Source organism: Lagenorhynchus albirostris, chromosome 11 (genome assembly GCF_949774975.1).
Source record: "Lagenorhynchus albirostris chromosome 11, mLagAlb1.1, whole genome shotgun sequence".
NCBI lineage: Eukaryota > Metazoa > Chordata > Mammalia > Artiodactyla > Delphinidae > Lagenorhynchus > Lagenorhynchus albirostris.
This window is the reverse complement of record NC_083105.1, coordinates 57,592,422-57,613,517: the sequence shown is the minus strand read 5'-3', so window position 1 is coordinate 57,613,517 and position 21,096 is coordinate 57,592,422. Positions and strand designations below refer to the sequence as shown.

At 46.8% G+C, this 21,096-nt stretch overlaps 3 protein-coding genes across 15 annotated transcripts in view; 2 read left to right on the top strand and 1 right to left on the bottom strand.

Moving 5' to 3' along the window:
• Positions 1 to 9: 9 nt before the first annotated feature.
• On the bottom strand, positions 10 to 4,197 carry METTL1 (methyltransferase 1, tRNA methylguanosine). Of its 2 annotated transcripts, none has more exons than XM_060165713.1 (6): positions 3,429 to 4,197; positions 2,282 to 2,445; positions 1,162 to 1,346; positions 956 to 1,027; positions 698 to 799; positions 10 to 545 (listed from the first exon to the last, which is right to left on the bottom strand). In XM_060165713.1, the coding sequence occupies exons 1-6, from the start codon at positions 3,542 to 3,544 to the stop codon at positions 426 to 428; spliced, it is 759 nt and encodes a 252-aa protein (XP_060021696.1). In that variant the 5' UTR covers positions 3,545 to 4,197; the 3' UTR covers positions 10 to 425. The 2 variants fall into 2 exon arrangements, with proteins under 2 accessions (XP_060021696.1, XP_060021695.1); XM_060165712.1 differs by having other exon boundaries at positions 956 to 1,069; positions 3,429 to 4,194.
• On the top strand, positions 3,641 to 11,437 carry EEF1AKMT3 (EEF1A lysine methyltransferase 3). Of its 2 annotated transcripts, XM_060165727.1 has the most exons (4): positions 3,641 to 3,871; positions 4,113 to 4,336; positions 4,454 to 4,565; positions 9,342 to 11,437. In XM_060165727.1, exons 2-4 carry the CDS (start codon positions 4,160 to 4,162, stop codon positions 9,731 to 9,733), a joined length of 681 nt encoding a protein of 226 aa, XP_060021710.1. In that variant the 5' UTR covers positions 3,641 to 3,871; positions 4,113 to 4,159; the 3' UTR covers positions 9,734 to 11,437. The 2 variants fall into 2 exon arrangements, with proteins under 2 accessions (XP_060021710.1, XP_060021709.1); XM_060165726.1 differs by having other exon boundaries at positions 3,642 to 4,336.
• A 91-nt stretch (positions 11,438 to 11,528) lies between these two features.
• Positions 11,529 to 21,096, top strand: part of TSFM (Ts translation elongation factor, mitochondrial) — a 37,386-nt gene continuing 27,818 nt past the window's right edge. For 8 of the 11 annotated variants that reach the window (XR_009543431.1, XR_009543435.1, XR_009543434.1 and 5 more), the window contains exons 1-5: positions 11,529 to 11,741; positions 12,007 to 12,180; positions 12,809 to 12,937; positions 13,674 to 13,796; positions 17,644 to 17,731. Coding sequence is in view for 6 of the 11 variants with exons in the window: in XM_060165708.1 (XP_060021691.1) it covers positions 11,685 to 11,741; positions 12,007 to 12,180; positions 12,809 to 12,937; positions 13,674 to 13,796; positions 17,644 to 17,731 (571 nt within the window). In the remaining 5 variants the exon portion in view is untranslated. The other 3 variants (XM_060165705.1, XM_060165710.1, XM_060165709.1) reach the window with 3 other exon arrangements.

The window sequence follows — 21,096 nt, the reverse complement described above, 5'->3', positions numbered from 1 at the left end:
GGCAGGTGATTTGAGCTTAGAAGGCAGTTTAGATGGACAGTGGAGAACTGCGTTCTTCACTCCAGCTGAGAAGGAGAAATCCCAGGAGAAGGGACTGCTAAGGGAGAGCAAGATTCCACTCCCTTCCAAAGATCCCTTCTGGTCCAAGGTCTTGTGACCTTCCCAGTCAGCTGCTTTTGCTTTCTGCTGCCACTGGAAGGGTGAGAAGGTGAGAGGAGTCAGGGGTGGTCATGAACTCCAGGGTTCTGCCCTGGGCAGCTCCTCAACTTCTTTGAGAGACTGTTGCCGCTCAGCCCTAGGAGGCTCAGCTCGGAAGGTCCAAGGGCCCAGTCTTCTTTCCAGTCCCTGGAAGATGGGGTCCAACTAAGGCAAAGTCAGCAAAGGCAAAGTCAGTGATCAGGAAGGGTAGGATTGGGGGTCACTGCCTAGAGGGTGGGATCCTGTATTCGTCGGAAGATAGCTGGGAAATTCTTTCCTCCATTGCGTAGAACTTTCTTTCCCTCCTCGGTCGAGGTGCCCAGATGTCCCACAATGGGATCTTCACTCTGGGAGAAGGAAGGGTTCAATAAGGCCTTGCCCTGGTCCCCAGACACCCATCCCATCCTCCTGGCATTAAGCTAGATTCAAAGCATACAGAACCACTCTGGAAAGGACCTTTCCAGAAATCTTTGCAATTTTCCTTAGGCCCCCTACTTACCAGCTCCTCCAGAGGCACGCGCTCAAACAGGGGGTGCCCTTCAAAATGGGTGCACATCCAGTCATGTAGCTCCAGCACATCAGTTATGGTGTATACCAGCCCCTGCACGGCAAAGTCACCCTAGATGGGGGGCTGCATGCAACTGAGCAGCAGGATCACGGGGGTGGTGGTGAGTCCTAAATGCACCCCCACTGAATTCTTAGTGGAAGGTCCCTTATTAGGTCCCTGACCCCATCCTCCCTCCCACTCTCGACTCACCCCAACTCTCAGCACGTAGGCGTATTCTGCCAGCAGCGTGGGACTGATGATTCGCCACTTGTGCTTTGTCCGCTTGAAATGTGGGTCAGGGAAGAGGAAGAACATCTTTGTCAGCTGTGAGACAGACGTGCACCAACAGGATTGTGAGAGCCTGGCCTCCATGCCCCACCTGCTTACCAGCCTAACCCATGGGTGCCCCTCCCCACCTGGCCCTTGCGGAAGAAGTTAGGAAGGTGTTTCATGGCATTGCTACGGAGACAGGCGATGTTCTGGAAACCACCTCCAGGAGCCGCTCGTAGGGCCCGAATCCGGTCTTGCACATAATCTGAGACTTTCACCCGGATCTCCAGACCCAGAATCAGCGTGTCTGGGAACAGCGGTGACAGTTCCACTGGTCACAGAAATAGGAATGGAATCATCAACCTCATACTTGCAGGATATTCAAAGGAGTCAACACAGGAAAGGAAGCCTCAATCTGCAATTACCCAAATCAATAATGACAAGTGTGGCAAGAGAGCTACCTGTATGGATGGCTCTGTGCTGTAGGAGTGGGCTGCGGGAGACCCAAAAAAAGTCACCAGGACTGGAAGTGGGAGGGCCTGGGAATACATGTATCTTTGCATGTGCTTTAAAGTCTTCACAGTGTTTTCACACATGTCTCATTTAATCCTCATTACATTCTGTGGCAAATTGCAAAGATGAGAAAACTGAGGGTCAGAAACGCCCGAAGTCACAGAGCTAAGAAGAGGTAGAATCAGAACTTGAACCATGGTTTTCCGCCACCAAGTACCATGAGCTTCCTCTCTGTCATGCTGTTATTTCTATGGAAGATCTAAAAACAGAGAAGTCGGTCCAGCATGTATGGCTGGGACAATACAGACAACACAAGAGAAATTAGAAAATATGAGCATGGAGAAGGAATGAGTTCTGGTGAGGAAGGGGGGAGGGGGAGGGGTGGTGGTGGAATCCCTGAGAAAGACAGTTCAGGATCACTGGCCACAGCGACTAATCTCTGACGCTTGTGCTGACCAGCTCACTGACCCGGCACCTGGCAGGTGAAATGGCTCACGTAGGGACTGGGGCCAGGGGCAGGGCCAGACAAGACAACCCAATTTCTAAGAGGCTTTGAGGCAGCCCCCTCCCTTCTCCAGGGCAAAGGCCACAGACCCAGAGTGGAGGGAAAGTGGAGGTTCTCCACACTGATGTCACAGCACCAATGTCTGGTCCGAAGGGGAAAGGCCAACTATGCCCCCGCCCCAAACCTGCTGAGTTGGCAGAACCTAGGCGTTGCCTCTCCTTGCTCCAGAGAAAGGGCCAGAGTGTTACCTAAGAGGCCGCCATAGCCACAGCCTATGTCTGCAAACTCCACTTGGGCTTCAGCTCTCTTTTCTTTCTTATCTTTTGGGTCATCGTGGCTCTGATTTTGAGTCAGTGGAGCAAAGAACTCTGGGTATAGCTCAGACCAATCCATGTCCTCTGGCTTCACAGGGCTATTGGAGAGAAGACGTGAGAAACATGAGAAGGTTGGTCATACCATTGCAGAAGCAGTACTGTGTGTGTGGGTGGATGGGTGAGGGTGGGAGATGGATGAGAGGAGGCTTTCTCAAAAATTCTGTCAGAGCGGGCCCTTTGGCCTCTAGGAAGCACAATGGAAACCACCCTTAACCTCCCAGTGTGAATCATAGGCCTATCAAGTGGTCCATTATTGCTGATCTGCCTGTCTCCATTTCCAGAGTTGATGTGACTCTGGCTGCGCGGCTCTCCTTTCTGGGGCTCAAGTTCCCCTTGTCCCAGAGGCTGGCTTCCTAAGGCATAGGGACTTGGCTTTGTTGAAGTTCTCTGCGGGAAGAGGATGGAGTAAGGTGTGGGCAGATTGTGTATAAGTTTGTCTTCTTTTAAAATTAATTTTTATTGGAGTATAGTTGATTTACAATGTTGTGTAAGTTTCTGCTGTACAGCAAAGTGAATCAGTTATACATATACATATATCCACTCTTTTTTAGATTCTTTCTCCATATAGGTCATTACAGAGTATCGAGTAGAGTTCCCTGTGCTATACAGTAGGCTCTTATTAGTTACCTACTTCATATATATAGTAGTGCATATGTCAATTCTAATCTCCCAATTAATCCCTCCCCCCAAGTTTGTCTTTTTTTAAATCCCACAGATGAAACTGAAAGATGGAAACGACATTCGGCCTCCATTACTCTAGTCTCGGTAACAATTTCTTTCTCTTCCCAGACTTGCAACCCTAACCAGCCTTCGGCCAGAACGCCACGCCCCCTCCCAACCCGCCAACTCCGCCCTCTGCCCAATCTCCCAGACCCACCCTCCGCAAACTGACGTCACCCAGCTGATCCTCCCGAGCCTACCCTAAACCCTCCAACCGTCGCAGCACAATCGCTTTTCCCGGCTACTCTGAGAATTCTGCCCTACTCTCCCTCCCCCGCTCGCCCCTGCCCTGCTCACTCACTAGCGCAGCGTATGGTCCGCCATGGGGTTGGAGTGAGCCCGCTGCCGATAGTAGCGCTTCTGAGGCTGAGGGGCCTCGGCTCCTGCTGCGGCGTCCCCAGTCTCTGTTCCCGCCATGATCCCCAGCCCGGGTTTATCCACCGAACCCACGTGGACCACGACCGAGGCTCAGGGCGCACGAGAATGACGCACGAAGGCACGTAGTGAGCAGAGCCCACCCCTTAAAGCTCCAGGAGTGAATTCTAATGGGCTGGGCAGGGAGGAACGCAGAGGGGCCGCGCGGGAGGGCGCCTCCGGGCCGCTGGTCTTTAACTGGGCTGGCAAGGCCAGACCCCACCCAGCCTCTTTCCTTAGCCTGCTTCTGTTTGGTCTGGGTTACCACCCCGGTTGCAGGCCCCCGTGCACCCCGCAGGTGAGAGGGGTCCAGGGACCCCGCTTCCTACGGTGAGTTAATCCTCCCTCCTCTCCCCTTCTCCCGCTCTCCGAGCAGTCGACCGGGTCTGACCCCCGTGGTGCGGCGTGAGTCCCATCGTGTGTGCGCTGGGGACCGGAGCTAGGGAGGCAGCTCCTCATTCCACCTCCAGGAAGTCAAACTGGAGGGAGGAGGGCAAACTCGGGGAGGTGGGGCTCGGTGCCACTGGGCAGCCGAGACGGCCCGCGGTCCTCAACCCCCACGCCGCTTCAGATCCGGGATCCGAGCGCTGGCCGGCGACCCGGCACTCTCGCGGCCAGATGGCGGATCCCCGCCCAGATCCTGAATCAGAGCCCGAATCCGTGTTCCCACGGGAGGTCAGACTCTTCGCCGACTCCTACTCGAAGAAAAGCCGGTTCTATTTCTGTGGTCACGTGCTGAGCATCACGGAGAACTTCGGGTCCCGCCTCGGGGTGGCAGCTCACGTGTGGGACGCGGTGAGGAGTGAGCGGCCCTGGGCTAGGGTCCGCGGAAGGTCAGACCCCGGACTCTCGCTTTCCCATATGGAGCCAATCCCCGCTGCAGTCTTATCTTTTCTCTCTTTTCTCCCGTAGGCTCTAAGCCTGTGCAACTATTTCGAGAGTCAGAATGTGGATTTCCGAGGCAAGAAAGTGATCGAACTGGGCGCTGGGACGGGCATCGTGGGTATCTTGGCAGCGCTGCAGGGTGCGTGAGCTTTGCGGTGGGAGGGGGTGGGGGGGAGGACGGGGATGTGGAGAAGTTGTCACTTCCTGTATTCTTGGGAGAGGGGAATGGTTTGGAACCAGCCTAGTCCCTTCTTTCTAACTTTTTTCGTGTGTGTGCCCCTACTTGCTCCTGTGTGCCAGACAGCGCTGATGGGCTGTCAGAGCACCCAAGGTGGTTAATTTGGGGGCAAGGAATAAAAATCGGGCAGGCCTTAGTAGAAGGAGTTTTTCCTACCTTTTTGCTCTTTGTGATTTCATGGATATTTACAAGGAAAAATCTCCTTTGCTTTATATATGGTCTTCTGTCAAAATGCATATATAGGTATATCCTGTAGGGGGAGCAATTTGCAGGTATTAAACCTCATGAGTACTTTATGACTTCATTGTGAATATATTTTTGATTCTTTAGGATTTCATTGCTTGGGAGGAACAAGCTTATGAGTTTCTGAGGGTTAGGGTGTGTTTTGTGGGAAGTGGGGTAGGAATTAGGCACTGCAGACTTGGGAAAGGAAAAGGTAAGGAAAATTTTGCTCCATTTTTGTCAAGAACCAAAAACTACAAAGGAAACGGTTCCTTAGTTTATAATCTAACGGGCAGGCAAAACTTCACACCGAAAACGTTCCTTTAAAAACACTTATGATGTCATCTCCCTAGGAATGCAAATTAACATGTCCTTGTTCATAGGGACATAACACGAAACACATTCAGGGAAGTCTTCCCAGAGGCAGGCATTCTTTCTTCTATTCATCCAGCCAACATGTATTTGGAGTCCCCTATGTGCCAAGAATCATGCTAGGTATTGGGATACAACAATGAGTAAGATAGATTTCCTCTCCCCAAGGAGTTTATGGTCTAGTGGTGAAGATGGGGGAAGATGTTACTGGATGAGAACTATGGCGAGGTATGTGCAGAGCCAGTGGACATGCTCTGGCCGTGTCTCCCTTGACTCTCTGGGAACCCATCAGGGAGAAGCTCTGTCAGATGAGGAATATGAACATAGCAGGCTCAGAAAGAACCGAGGGAGTGTCAACAGCAGCTTTCCATGAAGGAATGGGTGGATGAGAAGTGGGCAGATATGCTAAAATGGGAGAAAAATGGGTGTAATATGGATGGAAACACCTTTCACTTGCTCCCAGACTGGCTTCTCCTTCTTTTGCTCCCTATTCTGCTGCCAAGTCGGAAATCTGGGTGTCATTCTCATCTGTTGCCCTCTCCCCTCTCATCCTGGCAATCAATGAGTCCTTTGGGTCATGTGAACTTAGTACTTCCCGAGTTCTCTATTCCTCTTCCCTCCATCTCTAGCTCAGGCCACTGCCATCTTTTCCCTGGATTTTCACAAGTGTCTTCGAGCTTCCCTATGGGGAAGTTTGGCTTGCCCAAACTAGATATTGTGCTCTTCCGCCACCAAACCTGTTTCTCCCTCAGCCTTCCCCATCTCAGTGAATCAAATTACCATCCACCCAGTGGGACATCTAGACCCACAATTGACACGTTCCTTTTTCTCACCCCCAACTCCATTATCCAAGTCCCACGAATTTATCTCCTAATAATCTCTTGAATCTCCTGTTTTTCCATCCACACTGATGGCTCCCCAGTCCTTGTCACCATCACTTGCCTAGAAGGCTACAATTAGTCAAAATGGTCTTCCTGCTTCTACCCCTTGCCCACACCTAGACCTCTGCCCATTCCACCCGACTGGCAGAGTGATCTTTCGGCATCTCTTCCCCATCTTTCAATGGCTTCTTGCTGCTTTCAGGATAGAACTAACCCGTTTGGCATGGCCTCCAAGGCCCTGCGTCTCCCTCTAGCCTCTTTCTCTGCCTCTCCCTCTCCCTCTTGTACTCCTTGTGCTACCTAGTGCCCTCCTATCAGTTCCTCAAGCCTATCTCGATGTCCCCTTCCTTGGAGCCTTCACACTGGCTGCACTCTATGTCTGGAACCCTTGTACCACCTGGTTAATGCATATGCCTTCTTCAGCGCTCAGCTCAAACATCACTACCAAGGGAAAGCCTCCTGGACACTCCCACCCCCAGGCCCTCCTAGTATAATATACAACTGTGTTGACTGGTTTTATTTTATTTATTTATTTTGGCTGCTCCTCGCAGCATGCAAGATCTTAGTTCCCCAACCCGTGACCCCTGCAGTGGAAGCACAGAGTCCTAACCACTGGACCGCCAGGGAGGTCCCTGGTTTCATTTTAAATTTGTTGTCACTATCCTCAGATGCGTCCTTAAGCGCTGCCCAGCTAGCCTCTTACCCTGCCCTCACCCACTTATTCTTCTGCTCTCCTAAACATCTTGTTTCTTATCTTTTTGCCCTTCAAACTTCCAAATGTCTCCTCAGCTGATGACTTTGTTTCCTAGCTCTTCTGATCGCTTCTGTTTTCTCATAGCAGATATCCACATGTTCTTATCACAGCATCTCTTCCCCAGCTGTGTCTGTGTCTGTCTGCACTGCCTTCTCTCCTGTTACCATGGCAGACGTGCTGTGCTCCTAGTTAAGGTCAAGTGTGTGTCATGAGACCCCAAACCTTCTCATCTACCTAAAGACATTGTTCCTGCAAACACCCTGCTCCACCACCTCTCCTGCATTATCCGTTTTCCCTTCTCTCGGGATCATTCCATATGTGTGTTTGTGTGTATTATGCACCTAAATAGGCTGTAATGTCTCCTATCAGAGAAAACTCTTGATCCTACACATCCCTCCAGTTCCCACTCCATTTCTCTGCTCTTCTTTATGACAAAACTCAAAAGAGTTAATGCTCATTGTCATTCCTCTCTTCCTATTGTTTCCTCAATTCCATTCTAGATTCTACCCCCCTCCCCAGCCCAGCCTGCCCCCTCCACTCCAGTTGCTCCAGAAAGGCTGTGAGCCTCACTTCTGACTCCATGTTGTTAAGTACAAGAGTCAGTTATGAGCCCACCTTACTGGACTTGGCAGTGTTTGTCTCTCCCTCCTTTGGCTTCCAGGGCACCCACCTCGCTGGCATTTGTTCCATTCTCCTTTGTTGGTTCCTGTTCTTCTTCACAACTTAAAGTCTGAGCGCGCCAGGGTTCAGGAGCTGTCCTCTGACCCCTCCCCTTTTCTGTCTACACTCACTTCCAAGCAGTTTCATCACCTCGTGGCTTTAAATGCCCTTTCCATGCTGATGACTCTATGACTCTCCCATTTGTATCTCCAGATTTGTTTGTGTAATCAGCTACCTACTCGATATATTCCTGTGGTTGTCTGATGTACATCTCAAGCTTAATGTGCCCAGAAATGCACTCATGATTTTCCTGTCCGTACCTGTTCCTCCTGCAGCCTTCCTCACCTAAATAAATGACGACTTAGTCTTCTAGTTGGTCAGGCCAAATATCTTGGAGCCATCCTCAACCTCCCGCTCCCAGTGTTTTGTATCTAATCTGTCAGCAAATCCTCTTGACTGTACCTTCAAAATATATTCAGGATCTGACCCATTTCCTAGACATTGCTGCCCTGCCTAGAATCTGGCCCTACTATTATTTCTCTCACTTACTCTGCTCCAGCTACTGGCCTTCCTGCTGGTCCTTAGACTTGCCAGGCACACTCCTGCCTCACGGTCTTTACACTTGCTAGTCCCTCATTTGGTACATCTTAACCTGAGAGACCCACAGAGTTTGCTCCATCACTTCCTTCGGGTCTTTACTCAAACATAATCTGCTCCATGAGGCTTTCCCTAACTACCCAATTTAAAATGACATTCCTGCCCTGTCCCTCAAGCAGTTCTTATCCTCCTTCCCTGCTTAATGCTTCAGCGTAGCATTTATTACCATCTGACTTACAGTGTTTTGTTTGTTTCATTTTGTTTGTTGTTGTAGGTCTCTTGCCACTAGACTGTAAGCCCCGGGAGCAGAGGGATTTTGTCTGATTGGTTCACTGCTGTATTCTCAGCACCTGGCATAGAGGCACATAATGAATATTAATGAATGAATTCTGAGTATTTTCTCTTTCTGTAATAATCACCATGATCGTGATTAAATAGTTTTGCATTACCTCATTTGTCTCTACCTCTATAACAGAACTCAAGGAAGGCCAAGGTTTTGTTTTACTCATGCCTGTACCCCCAGAACTTAGTAGATGCTCAATAAATATATTTACTGCATGAACGAAGCTTTCTGAAGTCCTAATCTAATCATCTTCACCCTCTGCTTCTGCCCTTAAAACCTATTGCTCTCGGGATCAAGCCTGAATCTCCTTAGCATGTCATAATCATTTTCCTCTGTACTCTCCTGTTTTGACACTTTTCTCTTCCCTTCCACATCCTCTGAGATCCAGCCTTCCTTGAATACAGTGTGCTCTCTCCCAACCAGGCCTTTGTACTCTCTGATCTCTGCTTGGGAAGCTCCACTTGACTAACTCCTCCTTGTCCTTTAAGGCTTGCTGAGGTTATGTCTTCTGGGAAGCTTTCCAGATCCATGAGGACTGGTTTGTGTCAGTAAGGGGTGGGTGTGCAGCCCACCTCCAGCTTAGTCCTGCCCAGGCTTCTGCTGACATCTAATTGTCGTGTGTTGGGCAGAGAGGTTGAAGATTAGCTTAGAGAGAATGTTGATGTTGTAGAATGTAGAGTAATGAGATGGCTGAGGTTGAGGTTAGGGCAACTAAAATTCAAAGTGTGGACTTTGGGCTGTCCAAACATTATCCTCTAAGCCCTGAGGTCCCTGCACCTTCTGGGCAGGAGCCGAAACCCCTTGGTTGGTCCCTCTGACTTGCCTTTCTCCTCCTTCCTCTCTCTCAGGGGGGGATGTTACCATCACTGACCTGCCCCTGGTCCTAGAACAGATCCAGGGCAACGTCCAGGCCAATGTGCCGGCTGGAGGCCGGGCCCAGGTCCGCGCCTTGTCCTGGGGGATTGACCAGCATGTCTTCCCTGGAGACTATGACCTGGTGCTGGGGGCTGATATCGTGTATCTGGAGCCCACCTTCCCACTGCTGCTGGGGACCCTCCAACACCTGTGCGGGCCCCATGGCACCATCTATCTGGCTTCCAAGATGAGAGAGGAGCACGGGACAGAGAGCTTCTTTCAGCATCTCCTGCCCCAGCATTTCCAACTGGAGCTGGCCAAGCGGGATGAGAATGAGAATGTTAACATCTATAGGGCCAGGCACAGGGGACCAAGACCTGCTTGATGTCACCCTTCTGCTCCTCTGAACACCTTGTTCTAATGAAGGAACTGCCATATGTCCAGAGCCGTAAACATAAGGACCAAAAACGATGGATTTCCCTTGCCTCTGTCTTTCCTCCTTCCCTTTTTGCTTCCTGAGATACTCTTGGGCAGGTGCAGGGAGGTGCTATGTGCTAGGAATACTAGAGCCCTAGCTGTACCGGGCTAGAGTGCAAAGGAAATTCCCAGTTCCTGTTCTCAGCAGTGGAAGATGGGAGGGTATCCAGGATTTTACGGGAAGGGGAGGTAAGTGGGATGTGTGAACAGTGGCTGCAGAGAGACAGTCATGATCCCATCTAGTCCTGCTGTTGTCTTTTTATACAGAATGGATTTTTTTCCCCCAGATTCTACTGGAATTTTTTAAAAAGGAAAATAGGGCTTCCCTGGTGGCGCAATGGTTGAGAGTCTGCCTGCCGATGCAGGGGACGCGGGTTCGTGCCCCCGGTCCGGGAAGGTCCCACATGCCGTGGAGCGGCTGGGCTCGTGAGCCATGGCCGCTGGGCCTGCGCGTCCTGAGCCTGTGCTCCGCAGCGGGAGAGGCCACAGCAGTGAGAGGCCCGCGTACAGCAAAAAAAAAAAAAAAAAAAAAAAAAGGAAAATAAATAAGCATTAAAGATCTCTTCTGCATCCAGAGAACTCGGGCTTTTACTGGGGGGCTGGGAAGCAAGAAAACTCCGACCACCCACTTCTTGCTTCTAGAGATAGTCTGGTGGAACCATGGCTCTAACTGGGTTAAGTCCTCCCAGCCCTGAAGTTGGGGATAGGCAGCAGAGCTGTTCTTTGGACCATAGCTCCTTCACTCTTTTTGGAGTTGGACCCCTGATCACTAAGTACCAGGTTCTCTTTGATTTTTCTTTAGGTTTCCAGTCCCAATCAGTCCTTCCTTCCTAATGTGTTTTGCCTTCACCTCTTTTCTCCTCCCACTGTGGGGCCTCTGATGGGGGCTCTCCTGACTTACTCCTTGGGCCACACATCACCTCCTGGGGCCTCCTGGCCTCCATTCACTCCCCTTCAAACCATTTTGTAAACTCTGGTGATCATCCAAAATCAGCTCTGATTAGCTTCTGCTGCTGCCCAACAGAAGCAAGAATAAGCTCTTCTGCTTGGTACTCAGTGTGTCCCGTGTGATCCCAGATTATCCTGCTACTTCATTTCCTACTGGTCTCCTACATGTATGGCAACCTCTGGCCAAATTACAAAAGGTCTACTCTTTGTTCCCTAAATCCACACCAAGATTCCCTGGCTTCTTCCTTCATTCTTTTTGATGATTCCCTGCCTGGAAGGGCTATTTCTACCTCTCAAACTCTTCATTATTCTTAGCTTCTCTCCTGAAGAAAGCTTTTCCTGAGCCTCCTGTTTGAATGTGATTTCTTTCTCCCTTGAGACGCTTTAACTAACTGTTCGTCTTGTGAGGCTTACCTTGTCTCGTGTGATCATTTGTCTGCTCCCTATTTTCTCACCATTAGATTACCTTGGAGGGCAGGGCTATGGTTCCTGGCACACAGTTGGTGTTCATCAAATATTTTTGTTCGTTCAACAAATATTTACTCCTCCTCCCTGTGTGACCTTGGCCAAACTTCTGAACCTCACCCAACTACCTCACAAGTTTGTCATGAGTCATAAATGGATAATGAATATGAAGTACATTGGAAATAAACATGAAGTGTTACCACGTGTCTTGTATTGTTATTTTGTGACACTTCTGTCTCATGCTTTCTGTTATTTTACCTGCGGGGGGGGTAATTCCCTTGTGAAATGTAGTCTCAATACGCCAAGTAGAGGAGGCGAATGCACCCCCCGGACAGCAGGTGGCGCCATCTCCTCTTGGCGCGTTCCGGTGGAGAATTTTGGCCCCGCCGCTACGCCGTAGGCCCGTGGCCTCACGGGTGCGGCAACAGCGTACGGTCCCCGGAAAGATGTCGCTGCTGCGCTCACTGCGCCTCTGTTTGGTCGCGCGGGCCGGGAGCTGCCCAGTGAGTGCTCTTGGTCCTGGCCCCGTTCTGCCTTCCTTGCAGGTCTCCCGTGCGCCGGGCACGCTCACTCCCCTTCCGCTGGCTGCGTTCGGCTCCATCTCCCCCTTCCCCGCACCTCAGTCCCTCTTCATGGTGCAGCGTCCGGGCGCTGCCTTTCCCCAACCCCCTGGGTCTGTCTCTACTAAGGTCGCCTCCCGGCCGACGTGCTCCCACCCCACGAGTTCCTTGCTGCTTCCTGCTTCTCATGCTTTCTTACTCCCTCCAGGTGGGGCCCCTTCTGCTTCAGTCGCCCCAGCCGTGGCATACATTTCACGCTGGGCCCTGGCTGTCCTCCTCGGCTTCCAGCAAGGAGCTCCTCATGAAGCTGCGGCGGAGAACGGGCTACTCCTTTGTAAACTGCAAGAAGGCTCTGGAGACTTGTGGCAGGGATCTCAAACAGGTGTGGGAGAGGAAGTAGAGGGGAGCAGGCGCGGGGGTGGGAGTGGGGTACTGGGGCCCGACCCCAGTGCGTTTGGGAGGTCGCGTAGAAGTCAGATCTGCTGCCCAGTGATCCATAACGATAGAGTCCTAGATAGGATTCTGACTTCAATGACAGTCTCACCCATTGACTCTTACCTATTTCGAAGCAATTGACTCAGGGTCGCAGGGCTAAGAAACTATTCCATGCAAGGCTGCTATGAGGTTTCCTGCTGCTTGGGGCTGAAAGGGCTCGTGGGAGCTTTGGAGTCAGACCGACGACTAAGACCCAAATCGTGGTATCCTCACACTAATCCTGTGACCTTGGACACCTTACTTAATATTTCAGAGTTGCATTGGTTTTTTTTATATAAAGAAAATAGTACTATCTTCCCCATAGAGTTGTTGTGAAGATTAAACTTATTCAAAACACCAGGCACAATGCCCACTGTTTGTCATTTAGTGGTAGGCTGCCAATAAATGATAGATTAGTTTCTCTTGTAGGGCTGAGGGGAAGGAGAAAGAACTGGGGAACCTGAGGTATTTTAGAGCCCCATTCTGTTCTAAATTTTGTGCCTTTGTCATCTGCCTTTTATCTTTTTTATTTATAGGCAGAGAGCTGGCTCCACAAACAGGCCCAGAAGGAGGGCTGGAGTAAAGCTGCCAGGCTCCATGGCAGGAAGACCAAAGAAGGTCTGATTGGGCTGCTGCAGGAAGGAAACACGACTGTGTTAGTAGAGGTGAGTTGTCAGAGTTCCAGATGCCAGGAACAGCTGTCCCTTGGGTGTAGGCTTTGTGGTAGACCCTTTGCATTCTTAAAGAAGAGGTGTTTGAGAACCATAAAAGCTAGTTAGAATTAAGCCCGTGAGACCGCAGTTACTAGCTATGGATTCATTTAAGTATAGAAATGCACAGGTTGTGGGTGAGAAAAGGCCTAGTAGTGTAGACTGTTATTCCTAAATGTGAGTCAATTGTGGCCTTACACCTCGTCACTGATTGTTTCCTGGAATAGTTAGATTTTAAAGCTAGGAATTAGACTAATTAGATGATGAACAGCAAGCAGCTGTTTTAGAGGAGGTTTAGGGGCCCAGCTGGTGAAGAATCAGGTGTGGATTAGTCTAGAGCGAGAGAAGAGATAAACAAGCTGATAAAAGTGGTTTGGCATTGGAGGAGCCTAGGGAATGAGGCGATTATGGCATGTGCCACAGGCAGGTGGTGAACTTGTAGTGAATCCTTTGGGGGACGTTATGGAACCGTCCTGTGAATGCACAGGTTATTGCTAACTCATTGGCACAGCAGGAATCACTTCATTCAGTTTCTGGCCTCAAGCTAGTAGAGGAACTGTGGATTTAATCTTAGAGACATTTATTTCTGTTTTGTTGCGTCTGCTGCCTGTATTACCAATACCTTGCTTTAAGGCATTTTTGGAGACTATTAGTAAACAGCTTATACAGCAACATCAATTTCTTCCCACAGGTGAACTGTGAGACAGATTTTGTTTCCAGAAATTTAAAATTTCAACAATTGGTCCAGCAAGTAGCCCTGGGAACCCTGTTGCATTGTCAGAGCCTAAAGGATCAACTGTCTACATATAGTAAAGTGAGTTTGGGGGTTGTCTCCAACATGCTGGATTTGTTCCTCCCCTCTTAGGGTCTTTGCTATTCCATTTTTTCAGACATTCTCATGTCTCACTTCCTTATTTTATGTTTCTGCTTAAATGTTATCTCTCTGGAGAGGAGTACCTTCCTCCTATTGCTCTATCCCCTTATTTTGCTTCATTTAAAATTTGTTGTTATCGTTCTTATATATTACATTTTAATTTATTTATTTCTCATTTGCCTTCCCCAATAGAATGTAAGCTTCATAAGGCAGGAGGTTTGTCTTTTCACTAGTGTGTCTCTGGTGCATGAGGAGTGGGCCCAGCACTTGCTAGGGGCTCTGTTGAATGAATGAATGAATGCCAGTGCAATACAGTCCATAAATCAGGTGAAGCTTTGTGTTCAGAAATCTAGAATGGCCTGAGGAAAGGATTTCTAAATATAGATACTGGAGAAGGCACAATTTAGGAGACTAAGCATATTCTTATCTATAGAAGGATCAAGGAAGGAATTGTATCAGTACGCCTTTGATCCATCCTTATGGCCAAGGCAAAAATGAACCAACTACTCACAACAATTTTTTTGTTTAGTACCACCCTTTTCCTTCTGTTTATCTTTCTTTTGAGATCTTGTGGTAAATGTTAATTATTATTGCCATTAAATAGTCATATTACATGGAAAACTATGTTGAGATTATTTTTTAGAATTGTACTGAATAGATGAGTCACTTGAAGTAGAAATTCTAATCTTGACTTTGCCAGTAGCTGTTTGTAACCCTGAGCTATTCACTTACTTTACTGTGCCTCTGTTTCATTATCTGTAACAAGGGACTTTGGTCCCTTTTAGCTTTATTAATTTTTTCCTTTTGGGCTTTATCTTTTTAAAACTTTTATTTTGAAGAAAATTCAAATTTGCAGAAAAGTTGCCAGTATTCTGCAGTAAACTAGAGAGTAAATTTATCTAGATTCACCATTTGTTAACATTTTGCCTTATTTACTTTATCACTTTTTATATTCATATTATCGTCATCCCTATTGTTTTTTTATCCTTTTGGGAGTATGTTGCGGACATTAGAACCCTTTATCCCTTCAGCATGTATCTCCTAAAAACAAGGACATTTTCCTATATAACCACAGTACAGTGATCACATTCAGGAATTTTAACATTGATACAATATTTTTATTTAGATAATATACAATATACATTCCGTTTTTGGCAACTAGCAGTTTTTCTTGTGATCCAGGATCCAGTCCAGTAGCATGTGTTGCAATTAGTTGCCATGTCAGTTTGGTTTCCTTTCTTTGTTCCTCAGCCTTTCTTTGTCTTTCATTACATTGACATTTTTGAAGGGTACAGGACAGTTGTGTAGAATGTCCTTCAATTTGGGTTCAACTGATGTTTCTTCATACTTAGAATATGGATTTTTATAAGAATCTTAAATAAATTACCCTCTGTTTTTCTCAGAACATCACATCAGGAGGCACAGGGGGTTAGGACTGTGGTCTTGTTATTGATGGTGCTAATTTTGATCTCTTGGTTAAGGTAGTATCTGCCAGGTTTCTCCACTCTAAACTTACCATGTTCCTTTTTTGTAACTAGTAAGTAATCTGTATGGGAGATTTTTTTGAGACTGTGTAGACATCCAGTTCCTCAAAAAACTTGTGCCTAAAAGTTTTAGCATCTCTTGATGATTCTTGTCAGGACCAGTTGTTACTGTGATAGTTGCATAATGGTTATTTTTCTAACCCTTATAGTTTCTTTCACATGGGTTAGTTTTATTAGGTGGCATTCTATTGTAATAAGGAGATATCTCCTTCTCCCTTTATTTAGGGATTTACTTAGTAGCAACACTGACTCATAGATTCTTTTTTTATACAATTCATTATACAATCCATTAGTCTTTTTCTTTTTTAAAAAAAAATATATTTATTTATTTATTTATTTTCGGCTGCGTTGGGTCTTTGTTGCTGCACGCGGGTCCATTCGTCATTTTAATGCTCAAATTATCCCCGGATTTGGCAAGTTTAAGCCAAGCCTATGCAAGCTGGCTCCATTGTCTTTTTGGTATGGCCTTATTATTTTCTGACTATTTCCGTACTTTTTGGCATAACAGAGTATTCTGGGTTTATGTCATACTTTCCTTGCCCCAGCCATGGGATTGGCAACTTCTCCAAGGGGTCCTGATCCTTTCTGGTGGGGGAATGGTTTTTAGAAACCAAGATCTGGGCAGCATTAGGTATGCTTAATTCTACTGAGATGTCATTGCTGCTCTGCTCTTTCAGCAGAGCTAGGAAATGTGTGTGTGTGTGTACGTTTCGGTTCTAATCTTGCACCACAGGCTTCTTTCTTTTCTTCCCCCTTTCTGTATTTGTACCTTCCTTCTCTCATAGTGAATACACTGGCTTCTAGCAATTTCAGTATGTTTGCTTATTTACTCTCTGTAGGGTACACACTTTGTTTCAGAGTTACTACCCCTGACCGCTGCAAATAACAAACCTACTAAGGAGTTCAGGATTTCTTTGATGTTCTTTTTGTCCTTACTTTGAAGTTATGTGGCCAAAGGATTGTATCGAAAGTAACTTGGATTAGTTTTTTTCCCCCTTTTGAGATTGTGTTATTCCTTTGAAATACAGTTAGAATCTCTGTTTCTGTTTAGTCAATGTTTGTTTTCACCCCCAATCCTTGTTAATTTAATTTTATTTTTGTGGTTTGTTTTGTTTTGTTTTGTTTTGTTGCGGTATGTGGGCCTCTCACTGTTGTGGCCTCTCCCGTTGCGGAGCACAGGCTCCGGACATGCAGGCCCAGCGGCCATGGCTCACGGGCCCAGCCGCTCTGCAGCATGTGGGAACTTCCCGGACTGGGGCACGAACCCATGTACCCTGCATTGGCAGGCAGACTCTCAACCACTGCGCCACCAGGGAAGCCCCTAATTTTATTTTTGAATATGTAAAACATTAACAAGGTTCTGGAAGTTAAAACTCTCCTCCCCCCTCCCCCAGCCACATACACAAGTCTTACTTCCCTCCTCTCCCTTCCACCCCATTCCTGTCCACTCCTGTGGATAACCATCTCCACTAATTTCAGGTTATCCTTTTTGCAAAAATAAGCATATTTACACAAATATTTATTACACAAGTGTTGGTATAATATGTATGTATTCTTTTAATTTGCTTTTTTCACTTAATATATCCTGGAAATACTCCATAGCAGCTCATGGAGACCATCTTTTTTTCTCTCTCTTTTTCCAGCTGCATAGTATTCCATTTTGTGACAGTACTGTGGTTTATTCAGCCAGACTCTGCCTGTTTGGACATTTAGACTTCCCAGTATTTTACGATTAGAAATAATTGCTCAATGAATAACTTTGTGCCTATGTACTTTTGTATTGTTGGAAGTGTATTAGAGTAAATTTCTAGAAATAGGATTGCAGGGTCAAAGGATAAAAGTGTATGTAGTTTTTTTTTGTTTTGTTTTTTTATTTTATTTATTTTTTTAAAAGTGTATGTAGTTTTGTTAGCTATTGTCCAATTCCCTGCCATTGGATTTGCACCATTTTTCATTCCTACCAACAATCTACAAACCTTTTAGTTTCAACATTTTATGATTGTATGAAAATATTGTTTCTGATTTCTAGGAAACTGCATTCTAAGAAGTTAGGCCAGAGATTGGGATGGCATTGGGGGTGGAGCGCTTAGCAATTTTTAACGTTCTTGGCTTAATGAAAACAGTGTCTATTTATACTTAGTTGTCTTAAATCATTTTCTGAGAAACAGACTATATTTTTGCTTAGTCTCTTGGTAATTTTAATTATACAGACTGACGCGTGTTCATTTTCTTTGTGCACTTAGGGCTTCTTGAATTCCTCTGAGCTCTCTGAACTTCCAGCTGGGCGTGAGAGAGAAGGCTGTCTCAGGGATCAGCTGGCCTTAGCAATTGGTGAGTATTTGTAAGGATCTGGAAACTGGAGATTGATAACTGGATCTCCTGGTATCTTTGGTATTCCTCCAAATCTAGATCAAGAATTACAAGGTCAAGTTCCTTCAAGGGTCTGATAATCTGATTGCGAGAGGTGGGTTGTATGTTAGATATTAGTGAGCAGTGGACACCCTGAAAAGCTCACACTCTGCTGAAGAAAACCATTACCAAGCCACCTGTTATTACTTTGAGGGAAATGGGATCCCAGTGTCATCAGAATTTTTAAATTCCTTTAAAAGAATTTGGATTTGTATGAAAAAAAATTTAGTTTCTAGCTGTTTGCAACTGCTTAAAATTAGTAGGCATCACTGTGCTGACCAAACAAAGCATGTCTTTAGGCAGAGATGGCCTTTTGACCTCCGGTTGACTACCTCTCTGTACACTATGAAGGAAATAGTCTGTCAGAGGTCATTTCATCTTCGTTATGAAGGGATCCCGGAGTATTTCAGGGCATCATGTTTAGGAATTTGTCCTCTCTTAAAAAAAAAATCTGATCCTGAATTTGTGAAGGTACATTCTTTCAGAACCACTGGCTATAGGAGCCGTATCTGGATCATTGGCAGTGGGAGTAGTAGGGATTTTGCCTTCTTCGTACATGTCCTTGATGGAAGGAGGGAGGTACGGCTGGGGTTGGAGCTTGCTGGGAATTTACTGCTCATCTGATGTTTCCAGTCAGGGCATCAATTCTGTTTTTATCAGGTCATCTTGAAGTATGTATGATGTTTCAGTGAGTCATGGTTGAAAAACTAGATAGACAGCCGTGTATGGAACTTATTAAGAAATTCTGGAAGAATTGGGTGTTTCAGCCTTGCCAGTTTCTGGGAATTAACTATTGGGTAGATGCTTTGAGCTGTTTTAAGATTCCTTTTGGTTTCTGGATACTTCCCTTTTATGACTTTTAGTTATAACAATGGCTAATTCAGGGATATTTACCCAGACCCCTTTGTCTATTCTCCTACCCCTACCTACCTTTTGGCTTCTTTGGACTTGTGTTAGAGGGGATAGCATCCTAGAATCTGTTTTTGGTTCTTATAAATAACTCTGAAAATATTATCTTTTAATTTTTGATGAGGGGAAGCTGAAACCACCATATGACACAGGGCTTTGGATTTTCTGGGGCTTTTAGTTTTGGACTTTTTCCTGATACAGTGGATGATCAGGAGTTGTCTGTGTCAGTTATAGTGGTTTTTGGGAGGGATGATGATTTGGTGGGGAAAAAACACAATTGGTTTGGAGTCAGATCTGAGGGGGTTATTTTTGTTTTTTTGTTTTTTTTAAGATTTTTGTTTGATATGGATCATTTTTAAAGTCTTTATTGAATTTGTTACAGTATTGCTTCTGTTTGACTTTTTTTTTTGTGTGTGTGGTACGCGGGCCTCTCACTGTCGTGGCCTCTCCCATTGCGGAGCACAGGCTCCGGACGCACAGGCTCAGCGGCCATGGCTCACGGGCCCAGCCGCTCCGCGGCATGTGGGATCTTCCCGGACCGGGGCACGAACCCGTGTCCCCTGCATCAGCAGGCGGACTCTCAACCACTGTGCCACCAGGGAAGCCCTGTTTGACATTTTTGTTTTTTGGCTATGAGGCATGTGGGATCTTAGCTCCCCGACCAGGGATTGAACCTGCACCCCCTGCATTGGCAGGCGAAGTCTTAACCACTGGACCTCCAGGGAAGTCCCTAGATCTGAATTTTAATTCCAGCTCTGCCATACATTAGCTCTGTAGCCTTAGGCAGCTTCCTTAAGCTCCCTAAGCCTGAGTTTAAGGTAGTGATGATAGCCAGATTAGAGCACTCACTATGTGCAGATACTGTAATAAGTTCTTTTACACATCTTATTTATTTCTCCCAATAACCCTGTTTTCAGGTTATTTAAGTGGCATCCTCTCCATTTTACAGAAGAGAAAATGAAGGCTTGATGAATTATGGGGTTATATCATTAAGTTACTTGCCTAAGGTCGAAGCCAGTGAGAGGCAGAACTGAGACCCGCGCCCAGAATATGTGTGACACCAGAGCCTGTGTTTCTGAATACCAGCATGGCGCCTAGTTGGTGTTCACTCCATTTCTCCCACCCTCTCCCCCCACACCCCTTTTCCTGTTTACACTGAAAATGGTATCTCTCCCTCTGTGGCACATCCACGGTGTAGATGCGGAGGACCGTCTCCAAGACTTGGCTGCTTCTGTGCATATTTTGGTACTACCACGAGCATCATATTCTAGAAGTGTGTTTTTTGTTTTTGCTCTCTCACAGGGAAGCTGGGAGAAAACATGATTCTTAAACGAGCTGCATGGGTGAAGGTGCCAGCTGGGTTCTATGTTGGCTCTTATGTCCATGGGGCAGTGCACAGTCCCTCGCTCCACAACCTGCTTCTGGGGAAGTATGGGGCCCTGGTCATCTGCGAGACGTCTGAGCAGAAAGCAAACCTTGAAGACCTTGGCCGCCGCCTTGGGCAGCATGTGGTGGGCATGGCTCCTCTCTCTGTTGGCTCCCTGGACGATGAGCCTGGGGGAGAGGCAGAAACCAAGATGCTGTCCCAGCCGTACTTGCTGGATCCCTCCATCACACTGGGACAGTATGTGCAGCCCCAAGGGGTGTCTGTAGTAGACTTCGTGCGGTTTGAATGTGGAGAAGGCAAAGAGGCAGCAGAGGCTGAATAGGTTCCAGAGACTTTTGGCCCAGGAGAAAATGTTTATTCTTAACTCTGGACATTATTACAAAAAGGAGTTATTTCCTAAGCCTCTTCAAACCCAGCATTTGTTTTTCATTTGAGTTTATAATGAAATTATATACTTCATGGGTTAAGCTATTAAATAAAATTGTTATATAATGAAGAGAGTAGAATCTTTTTGTTTGTGTAATGCTGGGTCTAGCTTTTTTGTGCCTGACTTGTGACCGGTTTTAGAAAACAACAGGTGGGTCTCACTGAAGTGACTGACAGTGTCTGGGAGAACAGGCATCACCAACTGTGCTGCTGCCCCCTTCAATGCAGATTTATTATGGTGTCCCTAAAATGTCTACCTTGTTCCATCCTACTTCTGTGACATAGAACTCTCTTGTTCGGTTTTGCTTTGTGACGCTTTGGACTATGCTTCTATCCTGGAACTTCCCCAGTTACATTACTTGTGCCACATGGATTCTTTGGAATTGTTGACTCAAACTTGGAGTTGTCTGGAAAATGTGGTTCATTTGTTGATGTCCATAGCGTGCTTTGAATTCTCTCTGCAGTGGTATACACATTGATTCTGTCCTCATTACTGAAATTAATAACACATGGCCCTGTTTCTCCTCTGGATAGTGGGGTGGGGATGGGTGGGGACTGAGGTTTC